The 18,582-nt window shown below is 33.1% G+C and overlaps 1 protein-coding gene across 1 annotated transcript; it reads left to right on the top strand.

The window, feature by feature from the left end:
- The first annotated feature begins 5,350 nt into the window (after positions 1 to 5,350).
- Positions 5,351 to 9,493, top strand: LOC110415293 (linoleate 9S-lipoxygenase 6-like). Its single transcript, XM_021426896.2, has 9 exons — positions 5,351 to 5,626; positions 6,204 to 6,493; positions 6,585 to 6,825; positions 6,948 to 7,286; positions 7,412 to 7,503; positions 7,624 to 7,731; positions 7,853 to 8,157; positions 8,241 to 8,504; positions 8,610 to 9,493. Exons 1-9 carry the CDS (start codon positions 5,434 to 5,436, stop codon positions 9,358 to 9,360), a joined length of 2,583 nt encoding a protein of 860 aa, XP_021282571.1. The 5' UTR covers positions 5,351 to 5,433; the 3' UTR covers positions 9,361 to 9,493.
- The last annotated feature ends 9,089 nt before the right edge of the window (positions 9,494 to 18,582 follow it).

Genomic DNA, 18,582 nt, shown 5'->3' with positions numbered 1-18,582 from the left:
AGGCTGGGAACCAACTGCTGATACAGAGCAAAAAAATGTAAACAGGGCGTGCGTAAAGATTTCACAACAGAATCTATCCATCCTAGGCTACCAAGTGCATAACAGAATCGACGCATGGCCTAAAAGAGTCATACATCAGCTATCAGCCACAAAACAGGAATTAAGTACATAGAACAAATGCACCTGGATTTGCACTAGCCGAGGGCACTGACACTGATGAAGGGGAGCAGGCACACCTCTGCCAGAGCTGGTCGGTACTAACCTTCTATGAAAAAGAAAACAGGAAGCCGGACCAGAAAGAAAGGCAGCCATAAGCATCTGCAAAATCACCATCAGGTGGAGAAAAGCGATGGTTTGTCAACTCCATATTTAGCAAGCGAGTCAGTGAAAGTATTTTCTTCTTTAAACACATACTGAAAGGAAACAGAAGCAAGAGAGAGTCTCAATTAATCAATTTCGTTGAAGATATTTCATTTGTCCCATGATCTATGAAATTGCAATTTTAGAATCAGATTCAATAGAGAGGTAAAGACCCATATTACGAGTTGCCGCAAAGAGTCTCAAAATATAAAGAACAGCCATAAGTTCAGCATAATTGGGTTTTGAATTCCTAAGGGACCAAAGAAAATTCCAGCCATAAACCTTGAGAATTACGGAAAACACCTCCACATCTGGTCAGACTCGATTTGCCTTTAGCTGATCCAGCAACGTTGAATTTGAAAACTCATATAAAAGAAGGTTCTTATGAGATCTGGAGATCATGGTGTAAAGGAGAACACTTTATAAAAAGGTTTCGTATCAATAACATTAATTTCTTCACGTGCTCGAATCCAAAACATAAAACCATTTTAATAAGTAAAGAGATTTCATTATTATCTCAACTTTATTATTGAAAATAGAATCATTGCGTGCCAACCATAAAGACCAAAACACAGCACCACAAACTGTCAACCATCTTTGATGAATGAAACCAGAGAAAGGACAATGGGTACAAGTTGTCAAAGGATTTTCACTCTATAATTAATATTTTCTTTTAATGTGAGATTTCCTTTTAAAAAATAGGGGTTTTTATAATATTAAAAGATGTGAAATTTTATTTTTAAATCACTTTTTAATTTTTTAAAAAATTCACTTATTTGGATTTTGTGATTATAATTTCAAAGTCTATTAGTAACATGCATTATAGAAAAATATATATTCACATGCGAAACACCTGATGACCATATACTAATAATTTCTTTTCTTGTGTTTAATGGACTAGTCATTTCTTGAATGTATGAAATTAATGTTATACACTTATCACCGGACAATTACCTTCTCTTAACTCAATTTTTTTTTCTGGATTAAGAATATAGATTTTATTAAACTCAAGGGAGTCTGTTCCCAGGAGAACGCTGCAGCAATGAGAACTTTAACAAGACAATATATATATATATATATATAGCAAAATAGATAATCAAATGCGTTTGAACAAACTGAGAGTCGGTTTGGTAACTAAAAAATGACTTATTGAAAAAAAAATTGTGTAAAATATTTTACAAGAAAATTTAATGTTTTCTAAGATAAACTATCCAAAACATTTTTTGTTATTTAGATTATTTTATGGTAAATATTTTCTATCATAGTGGAGTTATTTAGGTGTTAAAATAATAAATAGGAATCGATTACCGAACAATATTGATATTTGGTTTTCACTAATTTGAGATTAAAATTACAAATAGAAATGCAAATTGGTTAAATCAATAATGATATTTACCAAAACATTTAACTACATATTTGTAATGAAAATAAACTCTAACTTTCAAAAAAAATTTCTATCTCATCACTTTTTTATCATAACTATAAAAATATAAATATATATTCATTAATGGTGTAAAATATCCAAAACTTATATTTATAACTATGATTTATTGAATTACGATTATTGAAATATTTTTTATTATAATTATTAGTAAGATTTAAACTTATTATTAATGTGTATTCATCGAATGACAATCAGTGAAATATTTTTTATTATAATTATTAGTAAGATTTATTCAGTTTATAAATAAAAAATTTAATTGCATTGAATGATTTCATTAAAAAAATATTAAATTTAATAGTGTTGTATAATTTAAATATTGATATTTTAAATTATTTTTAAATTTAAATATTAATATATTTTTTAATATTTAAAATTAAATATTAATATTCGTCAAACTTATACTCATAGATTTAGTATAAAAGTGTTTTGTCTTTTTCCGAAATATGTCTTGTGCACGTAAAATATTTTACATCTAGAATTAATTTTTCATCTTTCAAACAAATATAAATTCTAAAAACGTTTTCTAAAAAATATTTTACTTCAAAACAAATGTACTCTAAATCATTTAAAGTTTTCAATGCTTGATACGTAATTTAAATCATTTAAAGTTTTCAATGATTTATCAAGCATAGTCATGGTCCTGAAAAAGGTGACAAAGCTAACAACATTACAAGTTTTGGTAAGGACGTAGGACCTCAGACTACATGTTTTCAATCAATCAACATGTTTGATGCTTTGGCCAACACATTATGGGACCTGTTCGACCATCTTGTTTCATGCTCCGATGGCACAGTTAACCTTCTGCCTACAACGTCTGCATTATGGATTTATACATGGGAATGTATGGCAGTGTCATGGAAAATCAGGTGAGTAAAGATGCATTTAATCAAATAAATAATCTACCTATAGATGTACGTGAAAAAAGGTGACGAAGCCAACAGCATACAGTAAGAATACTAGAGACTTTTGTTTATAAGTAAAGGTTCTCGTGTATTCAATCACTTAATCATCCTTTTGTCATGCCACGATTATGTCGCCAACACTGTGTTTGATGCAAGTGAAAGAACAAAAGGAAAGACAAGGTTGGAAACAAATTAGTTTTTCCTTTTCATATTTTCCTTTATTTAATAGGGGAGAAATCGGGAAAAGACACAAGAAAAAATGGGTAATTTGTAATTTTCTTTTTCCAAATCTAATTATTCAAAAGGATGAACCCAAACAATATCGATATGCAAAGAAAAGACTTAATCAACTTAAGCTAACCATTTATTATAGATTTCATCCAACTTAAGGTTGGTAATCAAGTTTAGTAAATTCTAAGTCATTGAAGTTCCCTTCCTACATTGGTAAGGGAATTAATTGGTAGTTGCAACTGACAATTACAATTCTACATTATTTATATTTACTAAGAAATTATTGGTGGGAAGAAAACTAATTAAATTTGGATTGATAATGTTGTTACTTTATTTTTACCATTAAAATATTAAATTTGTTGCTATTGCAATAATAAAACTACAAACAGAAACAAAAAGGCAAATCGAAGTTATTAATTGCTGATTTACTAGATGATGCACTAGTTTTTTTATGAATAGTAGGTTCTTGTGGGTAATTGTACTGCCTGCTTCACCTTCACTAACTTTTATGCCATGTGAGTCTCTTGCAACTTAAGCTTGAGATTCGAAATGGCATGTCAGTAATAAGGTTAATAAAATTTTATTTTTCAAAAAAAGAAAAAAATAAAAGATGATACACCAGTTTCAACTTAAGAAAGCATCATAAAAGTTTAATGATGTTGTGTGATTGATATTTTGACAGATTTACTATATTGGTTGGTATTGACATTACTGTTGTTATTTTGACTGTTGCAATATTTATTTTTGTAATTAAATGGATATTACAAATCTTTTGTAATTGAAGTTTATATTTTTGTAAGTAAAGTTGACCTTTTTGTGATTAAGTTTGATAATTTTGTAATTGGTTTGTAATTTTAATCAAATTGTTAAATTTTTTAATGGTTCCTAGTACAAAGAGAAGTTAATTCAATTATGTCATTTCATGATTTTTTTTTCTTTAGATTTACATAAATAAATCAACAAATCAAAAGATAGCAAGGTTTCAAGTAGAAATTACACTCACCCACGATATATCATATTTTAAGCAAAAATTGTATTTAACTATACTGTTTCAAGATTTTCACACACGTCATACACCATTTCAACCTACTAGGAAGCCTAACATTCTCATATGTAATGTGAAACAAAAAATGGTAAAGGCATCTGCGAAGTCCTTGTACCGTAGGGTTTTATTCAATTTAGTTTTAGTACTATAACATTTTATTTAATTTAGTTCCTATTTTACATAAAAATAATTGACGTGTTGAAATTTTTTTATATCTAAAAATTTTTTTTAACATGTCAATGTCACGTCAGTATTTTGTCAATATTGTCTAACATGTCAATATTATATTAGCATCATCTGACATGTTAATGAAATATCAACACCATTAATGGTCAATTTGAATAGAGTTAGGTAAAGGCACTCAATTAGACAATTTTAAAGTATAGAGACTAAATTAACTAATTTTGGTGTAGAAGAACTAAATTAATGAAAGTTCAATAGTACAAGGACTTATAAAGTATGGCCAACTAAGGGCTATAATTCCTTGTTTGTATACAAATAAATGTTGCTATTATTGCAACAAATCAATTTTATTGATCTATTTTCTGTATAATACTGTAACAACTTTGACATAATTTCTTGTAGTATCAATTTCTTACTATGATCGGGCCTTGCTTGAAAATCTAACAGTTACTAGATTTAACATTTAGATGAATCTTGTTCTACATTGATTTGATTTTTTTTTCTTTTTTTGCCTTATACGGGGAAACCATATATCCCCTGTCCCGATCTTGAAGGGCTCCACAAATTGAAATTTTCACGAATCTTGCAGTAATTAATTATGATCTTACAGTGAGAGGGAAGGGTTTTTAAAGTAAAATTTTCATAAATTGTTGATGGGTTTCAAGCTAACATCATGAACAATTTGCCTGTTTGCTGCTGATACAGGAGATTATGGGTGAAAGATGGACATGCAAGCCTTTGCTGCTTTCATTGGATGAAATGAAATTAGATTCTTGAAGTGATCCTCTTCAGGGCAACTCTGTGAGGAAGAACAAAGCTCTAATTAGGAAGTCGAACCTTTACATTTGACATATCAAGCAGGTACTGAATTACATTTCACAAGAGAGATACGAATACTTAATACCAATGCTCGAGTTTGTGATGCATCTCCTTTCTAACGTGATTGCAATGGGTGGCCTACTAGGCGTAGGCTTAGAATTCTTCTTTCAGACAAGCATTGTCAGAGTCGTACGTTGGCCACATGGATCACGTGTTCCATGACCATGATGTTCATATTTCTTTTTAGGATTCTCGTAGGATAAACAAGCTCACCGACCTAGAGTGTTGAAGATTAAGATCATCCAAATCTCGAGTTAATTACTAAGGGTGATTAATCTTCAGCTATAAATACATCCGACGTTTCGGTCATTTCGTCACATCCAATCCAACCCCAGATATATTCTCGTCATTCATATATCCTAGCACCCTTTGTCCAGCTAAGGCAAAAAATGATTCTAGGAGGTGTGCTCAATGAGATTACCGGGAACAAGAAATCCGAAAAGATTAAAGGCACAGTTGTTTTAATGAAGAAAAATGTGTTGGACTTCAGCGCCCTCGGTTCATCTGCAGTTGATAGTGTTCTTGAGTTGGTAGGCCAACAGGTCACCCTGCAGCTCATCAGTGCAGAGAATGCTGACCCTGGTGAGTTTCTTTTTTGTTCTCAAACATTTGATTTTTGCCAGCCATAAGAATTGTGTTGCTAGTAATAGTTGTCTAAGAACTGAGCTGTCAGCCCAAACTTGCAAGCCTGCTTTCAGACATGCTTGGACTATAAGAATATATTTGAGAGAAAACAGTGGAGAGGACTAGCTTTCAATAAAAAAGCCCAAGTCTCTACTCCATTCATGACAAAGGAATAAAAGAAGGGCTTCACAACTCGCTTTGATGCTAATGTGAAATGATCTTCTATCCTTTCAAGGCAAATGCAACTCTACAATTCATATTACTTTTCAAAAAAAAAAAAAAAACTCTACAATTCATATCAAATAATGCTCTCTCTTTAAATTTTACATATATAAAAAATTAACATGCTAATTTTTTGGTTGATTGCTTTACCAAATGGGTGATCTTCTATGTGCTATCACTTTAATACAAATTTAGTTTTACTAAACAACGTTTCTTTGATCCAACAAAAAAACAAAAAAAAATGGAAGAAACAGCTAATTTCTTTGTTTGCAAAGCGATGCTTTGGTATTAATTTATTACTCCTTGAATGTAGCAAATGGAAATGGAGGAAGGCTTGGGAAGCAAGAAACTTTGGAGAACTGGAACCTTACATTTACTCCTCCAGTAGCGGGTGATTCCTCATATAGTGTTACCTTCCAGTGGGAGGAGGAGTTTGGAACGCCTGGAGCTATTATAGTACGAAATAATCATTCTGTTGAATTCTACTTAGAAACCATTACTCTCGAAGATGTTCCTGGTGAAGGCCAAATCCACTTTCTTTGTAATTCTTGGGTTTACCCTAATAAACAATATAAAAACCCACGAATTTTCTTTGCAAACAAGGTAAACAGCATTTGTCATGAAAAATTACATTATATATATATATATATTGAGTTATGGTATTAATTAAGTTTTATTTTATTTTATTGTATAGACCTACCTTCCGCATGAAACGCCAATGCCCCTGCGTAAGCATAGAGAAGAAGAGCTAAAGGTCTTGAGGGGGGATGGGACAGGACAACTGAAATCAGGGGATCGTGTATATGACTATGCTGTCTACAATGATTTGGGAAACCCTGATTTAGGTTCAGAACTCATTCGCCCTATTCTAGGAGGGTCTGCTAAGTATCCTTATCCTCGCAGAGGAAGAACAAGTCGACCACCATCAAGATCAGGTTAGACGACGATCGAAAAATTTTACACTTCAGGATATATAGGAAACGCATGTATTGCGATTTAAACAATAGTTATATTGATTCTAACATTAATCTTAATCATATTTTTTGTTTTTTAATAGATCCTAACACCGAGAGTAGGGTGTTTATCCCGGGTATTTTTAGCATTTACGTCCCTAGAGATGAGCAATTTGGTCACTTGAAGATGTCAGACTTCATTGCTTATAATCTGAAAGCGTTAGTGCAGAACATCATTCCTGCATTCCAAGCTTTTGTCAACTTTACTCCCAATGAGTTCGATTCCTTTAAGGAAGTAGACAACCTCTACTTCAATGGAATTCAGCTTCCTACTGAAGCTCTCAATCAACTTACAAGTAACATCCCCTTACCAATGATCAAGGAAATTTTTCGGACTGATGGGGAGCAACTTTTAAAATTTCCAGCGCCTCAAGTGATTGAAGGTACAAAAAATACTGTTAAAATGTCAATTGCTAAATTGAGAGCTCAAAATCTATGACTTCACGTACTATATATTTTGTCCTTTCATATATTCATTTTAGTTAATACTTCAACGGCTTGCGAGCAGATAGGAGTACACCGACTGCATGGAGGACAGATGAAGAATTTGCTAGAGAAATGCTTGCTGGAGTGAACCCTCTGCTCATTCGTCTTCTCAAAGTATGCTTAAAACACAACTTGTTGGTCAAGAAATCTGATATTGCAAGGAAAATCAGAAAACATCTTTATAGTGATTGGATTTTAAATGAGATACATACATGGTTTTATGATCAACTGCAGGAATTCCCTCCAACTAGCAAGCTAGATCCTGAACTGTATGGTAATCAAAACAGCTCCATAACCACAGAAGACATAGACTATAACTTAGACGGACTCAGTGTAGAAGAGGTAATACATATATTTTTCTTCATTTATTAATTTTTCTCTAAAGAAATCCTGTGGTTGTTATTTAATTCACCTCTTTATATTAGTATCAACTTCCTAACTTGATAGGGGATTTTGGTTACAGGCAGTGAGGAGCAATAGGCTATTTATATTGGATCATCATGATACGGTGATACCGTACCTCAGGAGGATAAACACTACCTCAACAAAGACTCATGCATCAAGGACAATTCTCTTCTTGAGAGGCGACAATACATTGAAGCCAGTGGCAATTGAATTGAGCTTGCCACATGCAGCGGGAGATAAATTTGGTGTAGTTAGCAAGGTGTACACTCCAGCAGAACACGGAGTTGAGGGTTCTATTTGGCAGTTTGCTAAAGCTTTTGTAGCTGTGAATGACTGTGGTCATCATCAGATAATAAGCCACTGGTAAGGATCTGTCTAAGAAGGCTTAAATATTTTTTATTCACTAACAAGCAAATTGGTAATCGGTTTGAATTTGGTCTCTGCAGGTTGAACACTCATGCAGTTTTAGAGCCATTCGTGATTGCAACTAATAGGCAGCTGAGTGTGGTTCATCCAATTTATAAGCTTCTCCACCCTCACTTTCGTGACACCATGACTATTAATGCATTGGCCAGAGAAATTCTTGTGAATGCAGGTGGATTGCTTGAAGGTACATTTTACCCTGGAAAATATTCCATGGAGATGTCATCCGAAATTTATAAGAGTTGGAATTTCTTGGACCAGGCACTCCCCAATGATCTCAAGAAAAGGTAAATATAGTCCTAGTGATAAATGAATCGAATCCTCTACATACATATCTAATATGTTTTGATGGAAATGACATAGACCGTCTTTTGTTTTCTATATATACTCAGAGGAATTACAGTTGATGATGCAAATTCCCTACATGGTCTTCGGCTATTGATAGAAGACTATCCATATGCTGTTGATGGGTTGAAAATCTGGTTTGCGATTGAAAAATGGGTGAGAGACTATTGCTCCTTCTACTACCAGACGGATGAAATGGTTCAACAGGACCCTGAGGCTCAAGCCTGGTGGAAGGAACTCCGAGAGGTGGGTCATGGTGACAAGAGAGATGAGCCATGGTGGCCTAAAATGCAAACTCGTGAAGAGCTGATAGAATCTTGCACCATCATCATATGGATAGCTTCTGCTCTCCATGCAGCTGTCAACTTTGGACAGTACGCCTATGGAGGCTACTCCCCAAACCGTCCAACACGAAGCCGTAGGTTCATGCCTGAGAAAGGCACTCCTGAATATGCTGAGCTTGAGAAGAACCCTGAGAAGGCTTTCTTCAGAACAATTACTTCACAGCTACAAACCTTCAGTGGCATGTCCCTGATAGAAGTTCTGTCAAGGCACGCATCAGATGAGGTGTATCTTGGACAACGAACCCCGGAGTGGACAACAGATGCAATACCACTGGCGGCTTTTGAGGATTTTCATAAGAAACTTGCTCAAATTGAAGAAGATATCATAAAGATGAACAAGGACAAGAAATTGAAGAATCGTGTTGGTCCGGTCAATGTGCCATACACTTTGCTCTATCCAACCGGTGAAGTTGGACTTTCGGGCAAAGGAATTCCGAATAGCATCTCAATCTAAGTGATGTTAAGAGCACCGCTATACTAAATAAGTTTTGCTGTTGTTTCTGCAGATCAACAGTATCGCCCTATTGTAAGTGTGATGAAATGGTGCGCTATTGTGATGTTATGGAATTCGTTTTTGTTTTCTTTTATGTCAGGTGAATTGATCACTGATCAGTGCAATGCGGTCCCTAAACTTCCTAATTACCGGCGCCAAGTCTTTGCACTCCTAGGATTAGCCCCAATTGGAATCTCCAAGTAGATAAAGGAAGAGGGCTCAGTCTGCAACCTAGAATATCCGTAATTTCTCTTCCTTTGCTCTGTTCTATACCCACTGGCCCAAAATTGACCTTAAGGCTTGAGGTCATTGCAAAGCATCGAATTAGTCTTTTCACATTTGTTTCTATAAAAATTATTATGCCATCCGTAAACTACAAATGTGAAATGGACATACCCGTTTAAACTCTTCTACGTTTACCACAAAGAGATGAAAAGCTTCAATTGCAATGATAAAGAGGAAAGGGAGATCGAGTCCCTCTATCTAAGACCTCCAGTAGTGGGGAAGTCTCTTGTTGCCTCTCTCAAGCCATTAAACCCTGGGGCCTTGAAACCCTTACTCTCCCGTGTGGCTGTTTTTCCTATTCCTCCATGGTGAACGGTTGTTTAAGAAAAAGGGCACAGTGGGTGGGTAGAACCTTAAAGCCCAAATCTCCCATTATTGCTCTCATTGTTTTGACTCTAAAAAATAATTGTTGAAAGTATTGCACGGCGACCTCCTGCACCTCTTCCGGTTCCATCTTACCCTTTTATTAAATTTTCAACATATCAATTTTATTACAACCTCAAAATTGTTATTGGTTTTTTTTTTTATTTTGTTAAAGTCTTGTTAAATCACAACCTAATAATTGAATCTCGGGGCAGTGGGAAGCATGGCCCATCATATTTTCCCAACTATATATTTTTGCAAAATTTTTCTTTATCTACAATTTTTTTTTTTAATTCATTGCAACTCTCATGTAAGTTTTATTTTCTAGGTTTGAAAGTTAGCACGGTTTTGGAATGTCCAATTCCACATGTTTTGTATAGCGATTTTCAAAATATGAAAACTGCCATAGCAATAGAAAATTGAAATTGGTATAAAATCTGTGCAGGGTTTACATCCTAGACCAATCCACTAACTGCATATACCATGTTACCTTGTTCTTGTCAACTTTAGCAACAGTCCATCATCCAAAAGTCTAAAGGTATTTTTTTTTTGAACGGTGAAACAGTTGAATTTTCAGATAAATTACGATATGTTGTCATAATCTTACTTTAATTATTATAAAGAGAGTTTACGATTAAGATTCAAAAAATTTTGTGTTAACTTCGTTTTTGCGTTATAATTGTGTTGGGAATTAATGACATTAAAATTATCTTTAAATTTTTTTTATGTGATCTTTGGGTTGCTCCACAATCAATAGAAAGAGATAGGGCTGATTTATAAACGGATCATTCTTGTCACTCAAAGCATCCTAGTGGAGAAAAGTAATGTGACGATTTTTTTTTTTTTAGTTTTCAAATATATGGTATTTTTAAAAATTTGTTTTTTAATTTTAACTATTTTTAGTTAAGAGAAAAGATTTTTAGGTAAAATTATATTTAATGAATTTGTTCATATTTAAGTGCACGTGTTGAAAGGAATGTTGTTACATGTCATGTTATTACATGAAATATAACAAATAGAAGAACCTCAAAAGCTAATTATATAAATTTAAGGATTTTGGATAATATCTTTTTGGCCGGATTCATTTTATCCCAACAGTAACGTTAACTTTGAATAATTTTTCAATATATCTTCATTTTCATGTCAAATTCTTTTTTATTTTAAATTTTATCTCTATTGTGAATATGTTTAACCTCAAAAGTTTATATTTTAGTGAAATACAAAGATAGAGACAAAGTTACATATAAAAAATGTTGTTATTACATATCATGTTCAAAAAAATATTGTTATAATTGAAAAAAACAGTTGTTACACGCTTTATATTATAGTAAAATATAAAGAAGCAAGTTACACACAATGTTTAAAAAATATTATTGTTATAAGTCATGTTTAAAAAAATTAACCAGATGTTACATATTTCGTACAAAATGTTATAAACTAAAGTTTTAGCACTAGATGTTATGCGTTAAGATCAAAGCTTCAGCACCAGATGTTACATGTTAAAGCTTCTTTCTCCTAATAATGTTACAAGCTAAGGCATGAATCACTTTGTTACACGCAAGACATGTTCTATTATATTTAAATTACTGAAAAACTTAATACCAATAAACCCAAAAACATATTGTTATTCACCATGTCATGTTTTTTAGTCTATAAATCGATGATAATATAGCAAAGTGACGAGAGATAAATAAGGAGACAGATTTGTGAATGTTAATCAATAAACCTAAGAACATATTATTACCTGTTATGCCATGTTTTTTGGTTTGTAAATTGACGATGATATAGTGAGATGACGAGAGGTAAACAGAGAGATGATAGTGGTAAAATTAAAACAAGTTGGATGATGGAAGAGAAAATTGGAGAGCATAGTAAAATTGGGAGCACAGCAGATGAATGGTAGAAGAAAAAACTGAGAGCATTTAATTTATCTAAAATGGTTTTAAGAACAATTTTATCAGATCATGACAACATTTTGATAAAAATAATTAATTTCATATTGAAAGTTATTTTTAAAATGAACTTACCAAATTGACTCTTTTTCGTAATTTTCTCCAATTTAATTTCACATAGTAGAAATAGTCACAACATGCATCACCATCGAGGCTCCTTTGTCCTCCACCAACTGTCCAAGGATTAGAAAAAGCGAAGCTGGTCCTTGAGAGCATCTCACCTTCAATGGGTTAGTGAATAAAAATGAGCCTTCTTGTTTTTGTTACTTGAACAATTTCATTTATGAAAGATCGATGGAATGACAACAATATGAAAAGACCAAGAGATTTAAACTTCGCTAATTGGCAAGAAAGATACATGTTTATAACTAAAAGGTGAATTTCGGGTCTATCTTCATGTACCCAAAGTTTTCCTTACTGTTTGCCATAATGAGCATGCATTACATGTAAGCATCAATTGCGCATGCATAGGATTCTTTCTTGAGGTGTGCTCAAGTGCTGCCAGCAATGTTGTCAAAAATGGGTTCCCAGGCACCCTAGCTAGCTAGTTTCTCCCGTTAAAGAAAACAAAGCAGAAAATTCAAAGAAAGAGTTAGGATTGATACATAAACTGATCATCCTAGTCATTATCATTTGTCTTTTCTGCTTTTCCTACGTTGCTCTCTTGTCTTGATTCTGGGGTTTTTTCCTTCTTTGCTATTGCTATGGCTTGCTGTTTCTTGTGTGATTATGATTTTGCAGCTGTGATTTTTGGTGTTGTCTTCGTTGTTGCTAGGACTTATTGGTGCTTGTGTAACTCGGGTTCTGTCTTTGTGTCATTTTCTTAATTCTTGCTGATATATTCAAAACCAAAGATTCACCTCTGGGAGAATTTACAAATTGATAGCTTTTCTCTTCTTACTGATGGCTTTTATTGATTTTTGTTTGTGGTAAGTTTTTTTTTTTGAAAAGCTGTAGATTTCTTTCGTATATTAATTGAAACAAAAAAGATAACAACACTTGCTACTCATTTACACTCAAATATTTAATTTATTAATTAATATTTAATTTTTTATTTAAAAAATAAATTTTAAATCTTCTTTCCTTCAATTAAAAGAAGAAACACTATTATCTCCAATAAAAACTGCAAGGCATACAAAAAATAGGGCTTGCAGCACAGATCACCCCTCCGGACCCAACCAAAAATATACATACCTCCAAAGCAAGGAGATTAACATGACCTCCACCTTCCCTATCCAGAGATACAAGTGATCAGACAAAACAAATACGAAAAATCCCTGTACAACATCAACATCATACAAAAAAGATTCCATCAGCCTGAAATCCCCGCAACACCAGCAGGAAAATCAACTCGCAGCATACACAATATACCATTATAAGCAAATGCAAGCAGAAATAATGACTCATAACCTGTCAAAGGAAAACCTCCCCACATTCACCAGAAGGGTCGGATTCAGAAATTTTTATGAGTGATGTTAATAATTAATAATTTTATAAATTTTTATTTATTGTTTAAAATTAAATACAAGTATCCACAAATCATATAAAGTTAAATATAAATATCAAATAATTAAATAAAATATCTATAAAATTAAAAAAATTAATATTTTAAAATATTATTTGACATGTAATATTATTTTCTATTAACTAGATTCCATTTGAATCCCAAACTATTAAATTAATCCAAAAAATATTTATGCATGAAATATTTAAAAATTTAATTTGAGTTAAAAAATTACTAGATGAATTATTTTGAGAGAGTAAAAAACGTAGTTAAGAATTGAGAAAAGCAAGCCTTATTACAGATCTTAAGAGTAGGATTTAAATATTTTAAAAAAAGAAAGAGAATAGTTTAAGTTTTGATTTTTTTAATAAAATTACTAAATGGCCAAAATTTATGCAAAGTAAAAAATTCAACCGTGTTAATTACCATGTGTCTTTCTTTTAAATGATTTTATTACCTTCAGGAAGGCAGTAAATACTATTGAAAGTCTAAAATTGTAATTACAAAAGACTCGTTATGACATAACAAAGAACGCGGGCAAGAAACCTGCGCAGTTAATTAACAAAAGATCAATTGCCCAAGCATCCTTGGCAACTTTACAGGAGACCAATGACCAAACAAATCACTACGGGTCACACACATCCTTATCCCTTAATTAATATCTAGGTGTCCTTCAGCAACAAGCAGCCCTTAATTAATATCTGGGTGTCCTTTAGCAACAACCAGATCCAAAAGCTTAAAGACATTTATTATTTGTGACGTTCCAACAGCCATAATCCAAAATTCTAATTAAAGACTTTTATTATTTGTGAATAATATTCCAACAACCATATCCAAAAATTTAAAAACATTTATTATTTTTGAGTGTTCCAACAGTCGGATTGTTGGACAGATTAATACATTTTTTCATATTTGCATAACGTGATCTTGCTTTAATTATTATTAGCAGAGTTTAGGATTTAGGTAAGAAGATGCGTAGAACTTTTAATTTTGGATTGTTAGTTATAATTGGTGATCTTTTTGACTTGTTAGGTTCATTTTCTTGACCCCAAACAACTAAAAAAATCATATTACTCCTTTACCCTTTAAGTGGTTCATGAGGGTAAAATAATAAGAGAGTAGTGACAAAAATAGGCTATCATCTTTTCCCATCTATATATAGTTCAAAAGATCTTCTTCTCTGTTAACTTTCTTATCTATAATAAATAAAAAAATACACATACCTAATATGGAGTGTTCACACTTCCCGTGTGAACTAAAGAGCATGCACTATATATGGCATACGTAAGCATCTTCATATATAGGTTACGTAGCATTGATTGCGCACAACCATTTTGGCAAACGTGCTACAATTGGTCAAATCATCAGACTTTCCACGAGGTCAATATTTCTTGTAAGTATTCTCATACAATTAACAAGCTTACCAACCTAGATTAAGTTAAGATTAAGATTTATCTAAATCTCGAATTAATTACCACAAGGTGATTAATCTTTGGCTATAAATACACCCACATTTCTCTCATTTCGTCACATCCAACCCCATATATATATTGTGTTTTTACAGGACTGGTTGATAGGCTAAAGACTTCGCTGAGGTCAAGTCTTCCAGGTTAAGGCTTTTGTTTTTGTGGCTAGCTTGTTTTTGTATAGGGTAGGGAAATGATAGTATGCTGCCAATGGTTTGTTCTGCAGCAAAATCTTTCGTAAGGGTTCACTTCTCTTGGCCACACCTGTCACTTCATGTCACCGAAAGTCTTTCACCAAACAAGTAGAATTGGTAGTGGATGAATAAATAAATATTTTTTTAAAAAAAAAAACCCATATATAACTCATATATCCTAGTGCCGCGCTTCATCTAGTTAAGGAAAAAATTGATTCTGGGAAGTGTGCTCAATACTGCAGGCAATGTTGTCAAAGAGTTTACTCGGAAGAAGAAAACCATTAAAGGCACAGTTATTTTAGTGAAGAGTAATGCTTTCGGCTTCAACAACTTGGTTTCAGGTACAGTTGATAGAGTTCTTGAGATCGTAGGCCAGACAATTTGCTTAGTTCGAACACTTCCTTGCTGTTTTTCCTTCAAATTGTCCCAAACTTGTTTGCAGTCATTAAGATTCATAATCTTAGTAAAAATAGTCTCTGAAACAATTGAATGCAAACATGAAAGAGCATATAACGTTTTACAACCTCTTTACTCTGCTGTTTGATTTGAGCCAATGTGAGAATGACATGCTTTTGCGTAAGAGGCTCCCCACCTAGTTCAACTACATCCCATAGATAAAAAGCCTTTAAATAGACTCTCATTTTCACCTCCCAAAATTGATAATTAGTACTTGAGAAAATAAGAGCAGAAGTATTGAAGCTTGTTGCCATTAACGTTAAGATGTACTAATCACTTGAAGAAATTTCAAGGAAAAAATTGAATCTCAGGTCCCTCAAGAAGAATGTTAGAGATTTTGAGAAATATCACAAGAAAAACAGTAAGAAAATATTTTGAGAGAGAAGAACGAAAAATAAAGCAAAAGAAGAGAGAAATTTTAGGAAATCGGCTCACACTGTTTTCATTCCCTTTTTCAATATATATGCCTTCTACAAATATGAAAAATATTCGTTAGTTCAAATGTGACTTAAGGATTGTTAAAACTAGCTGAGCACACAAAAACAAAACCTATGTATTTTTACTCAATAACAACCTAGAAAAAGACCAAAAAGAGAAAATGGCTTAATAGTCTTACAAAATGACAAAAACAATAAGAAAGCAAACAAAGCACTTGCTAAAGGACACTTTTAGACAAACATTTTACACTTGAAAGAAATAAACAAAAATATAAAACGATGTCATTTTGCCACCTATCAGTTGCTTTTTTCAGACACAGTTTCTTTTTTCTAGCAAAGCTTTAACTAGTCTTGCTTAATCGATCAAAGAGTTTTTATTTTGCACTACTTCAAGCTTTAACCAATTAATGATACTTCTTAATCGGTTAGAGAGTTTCTATCAAACCAACTAAAGATCATTTCAACACGGATAAATTAACGCATCTTGTCATATTTATATTGTCATGATCTTGCTTTAATTATTACAAATAGAGTTTGGGATTTAAGATTCAGAAAATTATGTTAATTTTTCTTTTCCGTTATAAACATGTTGGGAATTAATGACATTAAAATTATCTTTAAATTTGTTTTATGTGATTCTTGGGTTGCTCCACAATGAATAGACAGAGATAAGACTAATTCATAAACGGATCATCCTAGTCACTCAAAGCATCCTAGTGGAGAAAAGTAATGTGTATTAATTTAATTCCTTGTACTAGAAATAGTCACAACATGCATCACCATCAAGGCTGCTTTGTCCTCCAAACTGTCCAACGATTGGAAAAATCGAAGCTGGTCCCTGAGTGTCTCACCTTCGATAGAAAGAGATAGGACTAATTCATAAACGGATCATCCTAGTTACTCAAAGCATCCTAGTGGAGAAAAGTAATGTGCATTAATTTAATTCCTTGTACTAGAAATAGTCACAACATGCATCACCATCAAGGCTGCTTTGTCCTCCTCCAAACTGTCCAACGATTGGAAAAATCGAAGCTGGTCCCTGAGTGTCTCACCTTCAATGGGTTGGTGACAAAAAAAATGGGCCCTCTTGTTTTCGTGACTTGAGCAATTCGTTTATGACATGTCTATGACTAAAAGGTGTGTTTGGGCTGGTTTGTACCGCAGCTGTTGTTGTTTTTTTTTTTTTTTGTCATTTCCTTAATTCTTGGTTCGCTGCCTTTTTTGTTAACAGCTTTCTTTCTCTTGCTAATGGTTTTTGTTTGTGGCAAAACTATCGTTTTTGAAAAGCTGCATCAACATCGTGTCCACATCATACAGAAATGATTCCATCAGCATGAAATCCCCGCAACTCCTGCATGAAAATCAACTCGCAGCGTACGCAATATTCCATGATAAGCAATAAACATTAGCAATCATTAAAGGAATGAGGCAAAATCCAATGAAAGTCTAACTGGCACTGCATACCAACCTTGGGGAGAGAATCCGCGACGTCATTAGCAAACCTTGGTGTTTTGACAATCTCCCAATTGCTAAGCATAGATTTATAGTGTTCAATTTGAATAATGGTGGGCCTTAGTTTCCATGGAGCAAAGGATGAGTCGAGCCTTCATTTGACAGCATTTGTCGAATCATTCTCAAAGATAACTTTGAGAGATGCCATCTAGATGCAACAAACAATTGCAAGGCCTTACTTAGTGCTTTAATTTCAGCAGTGTTGGAATCCATAATACCCACAGATAAGGAAAAGAGCAACACGATGCGACCATTCTCGTTTTAAGAGACGCCTCCTATGCCAGCTTCATCCGGATTGCTACTCGAAGCTCCATCAATATTAAACTTGAGTCCGCCACTTGATGGAGGTTGCCAGTTGATATTTGGTTTCACCTTCCGACGTCTTGAAGGCATGACAACAGTGTTAGGAAATCTCTCCCGGTCTTGTATCCATAGATTCAGATGGGGCCAACGATAGAAAATTGAAATTAAATTGGTAAAAAATTTGTATAGGGTACAAAATCAAACCATGTTCTACTCGAATACTTGATGCATTGATGTATTATTTTTTATATAAAAAGTAAGATTTAATTTTTTTTTTAATTATATAAAAAAATTATATTAATAATTATATTTTTTTAAATGATTTTATTAGCTTCGGGAATTCAATAAATGCCATTGAAAGTCTAAAATTGCAATTGGCAAGAAACTGTACAATTAACAAAAGATCAATTGCCCAAGCATCCTTGGCAACTTCACAGGAGACCAGCGACCAAACAAAACACCACGGGTCAAACACACACTTGTCCCTTAATTAATATCTGGGTGTCCCCTGACAACCAGATCCAAAAGCCTAACGACATTTATTATTAGTGAATAATGTTTCAACAACCACAATCCAAAAATTAAAAAACATTTATTATGTTTAAGTGTTCCAACAGTCCGATCGTTGGACACGTTAATGCATTTTTTCGTACTTGGATAACGTGATCTTGCTTTAATTATTATTACTAGACTTTAGGATTAGGTAAGAAG

This window comes from Theobroma umbraticum, unplaced genomic scaffold (genome assembly GCF_002168275.2).
Source record: "Theobroma umbraticum cultivar Fairchild unplaced genomic scaffold, ASM216827v3 scaffold_147.0, whole genome shotgun sequence".
NCBI lineage: Eukaryota > Viridiplantae > Streptophyta > Magnoliopsida > Malvales > Malvaceae > Theobroma > Theobroma umbraticum.
Note: the sequence above shows the minus strand (reverse complement) of the source record. Positions and strands in the feature narration are given on the sequence as shown.